Genomic DNA, 1,978 nt, shown 5'->3' on the forward strand with positions numbered 1-1,978 from the left:
AGGCCATCCTTCATATAAGATAGGGCCGGGGGCTATCCATAGTATTCAGTATATTGGGCAGACTAGATGGGCCAAATGGTTCTTATCTGCCGACACATTCTATGTTTCTATGTTTCTATGTTTCTATGTTTCTATGAATAAATACTTCTAATTTTAATGATAATATCTAGCTTAGAAGAGGCAGTTTCCATATCTGATCTCTAGAGCCCATTTCTGTGTGCAACTAAGCAATATTGTGATTTACAAGCACGTTGAAATGGAGATGGTACTTAAGAATGTCATTTTAAAGGAAGACAATATCATGTAAAGAAAGTCTGATACACAATATACACAACAAGAATAGATAAAATTGGTCTATTTCATTTTGCTGAAATGTAAATCCTCTGCCGGATTTGTCTGGTACCAAGTCTTGGTCAACATGTCTTGAACTAAAGCCTGAAGAAAATAACAGATTCCTGGAATTTCAGCTGGAAATTTTGGTGGAAGATCTTCTCTTGATCGAGGTATAAACTTAAATCCTTTAAAAATCTTTAAGCAAGCTATACGTTGTAGGGCTGATATTTATCTTTCTTGGTATAGTGCAAGATTCGAACTTATTGGCAAGTGTAACATTATTTCCAAAAAGGCAGTAATGTGGCATTCTTACACCTACAACACCAGCAAAAATTGTATTAAAGTGCAGACCTATGCACATCTTTATGGGTTCACCATGAGGAGACATTACTTTATCTGAGAGTTCCATCATTTTTAAAGCCATCAGAGCAACTTGAAAGGCATGTGTGTCACTATCCATATGCAGTCCCCCAGCCACACAATAAGCATCACCAATAGTTTCCACCTTATAGACGTCTAGTTCTCCGCACTGGAAATCAAAAAGTGTGTAAAGTTAATTCAGCATGGTGATAACTTGCATTTGTAAACAATGAGAACATATTGCTGTGAAGCCCACAATATCAGAGAACAGCATGGTCACATTATTAAACTTCTTGGCTTTCACAGTTTGTTCCTGCCACAATTGCTGAGCCACCTCACCAGTAAAGATTGAAAACAGAAGGTTCAGTTTTCTTTTTCTCCTCTTCTAAAGCACATTCTAGGGTAGCCTTCAGTTTTCCTAACCTGTTCTCCTATTAGTACCACATCTCTCAGAGCATTGTGGATTGGAATATCTGACAGGTAGAGACCTCGTCCCGCGAAATATTCTAATCTATCTACACAGGGGGAGCCCAGGAACAGAATAGAGCTTAATTCAAAAACATAGATCATCTGGCCCTTCAGATTCATTGCCTGTAACTGAGCATTTCAGTTCCATGTTCCCACTGCCAATAGATTCAGTTTGTAAACAGCAGCTGATGGCATCTGGGACAATTATGATGGTTACATTATTAACCCGTGTGATTGCTGCCCTGGACGCATCCTCTTTTTTTTTAAATTCATTTTCATATATATTACAAAAAAATCCAGAGAATCAAACAATATAACATTTCAATACATATGTTTATCAAACCGACACCCTTCCCACCCACCACCCATAACCCATAAGGAGAGAAAGAGGGGAGAGAGAAAAAAAAAACACTTATATACCAGTATACCATTGATTTCATATTTGTTCAAGACCATCTTTCCTTCCCTTATTATTCCATCTTATTCTTTTCATTTTTAGCATATTATTCACAGATTTTTTCCATTCGCACACCAAAGGTTGATCTTTATTAATCCATTTTTTTTTAAATAAGCAATCTTGCCTGAAACAAAAGCTTACAAAGTGCCTGTTTTACCACTTTTTGGGGCTTAGAGATGAATTGTGCCTCACAATATACAGACTACAGGATCTTCATATATCTGTATTCTTGAAACTCTATCAATAATATATGCTATTTCAAACCAATATTTAAATAACTTGGGACATCTCCAGATTAGATGTATAAGACCTGCACATTCTTTCGCACATCTTGGACATTCATCTGTTGTTCTTAAACCC

General features: G+C 36.7%; 1 protein-coding gene across 1 annotated transcript; it reads right to left on the minus strand.

Annotated features, from left to right (window-relative positions):
- Positions 1–354: 354 nt before the first annotated feature.
- LOC121008824 (guanylate cyclase soluble subunit alpha-1-like) lies at positions 355–1,281 on the minus strand. Its single transcript, XM_040441521.1, is given in 4 exon segments — positions 355–525; positions 527–1,058; positions 1,060–1,119; positions 1,121–1,281. Coding segments are annotated over 4 exon segments (924 nt in total).
- Positions 1,282–1,978: the final 697 nt, after the last annotated feature.

The sequence above is a fragment of the Bufo bufo genome, chromosome 7, assembly GCF_905171765.1.
Source record: "Bufo bufo chromosome 7, aBufBuf1.1, whole genome shotgun sequence".
NCBI classification, from domain to species: Eukaryota; Metazoa; Chordata; class Amphibia; order Anura; family Bufonidae; genus Bufo; species Bufo bufo.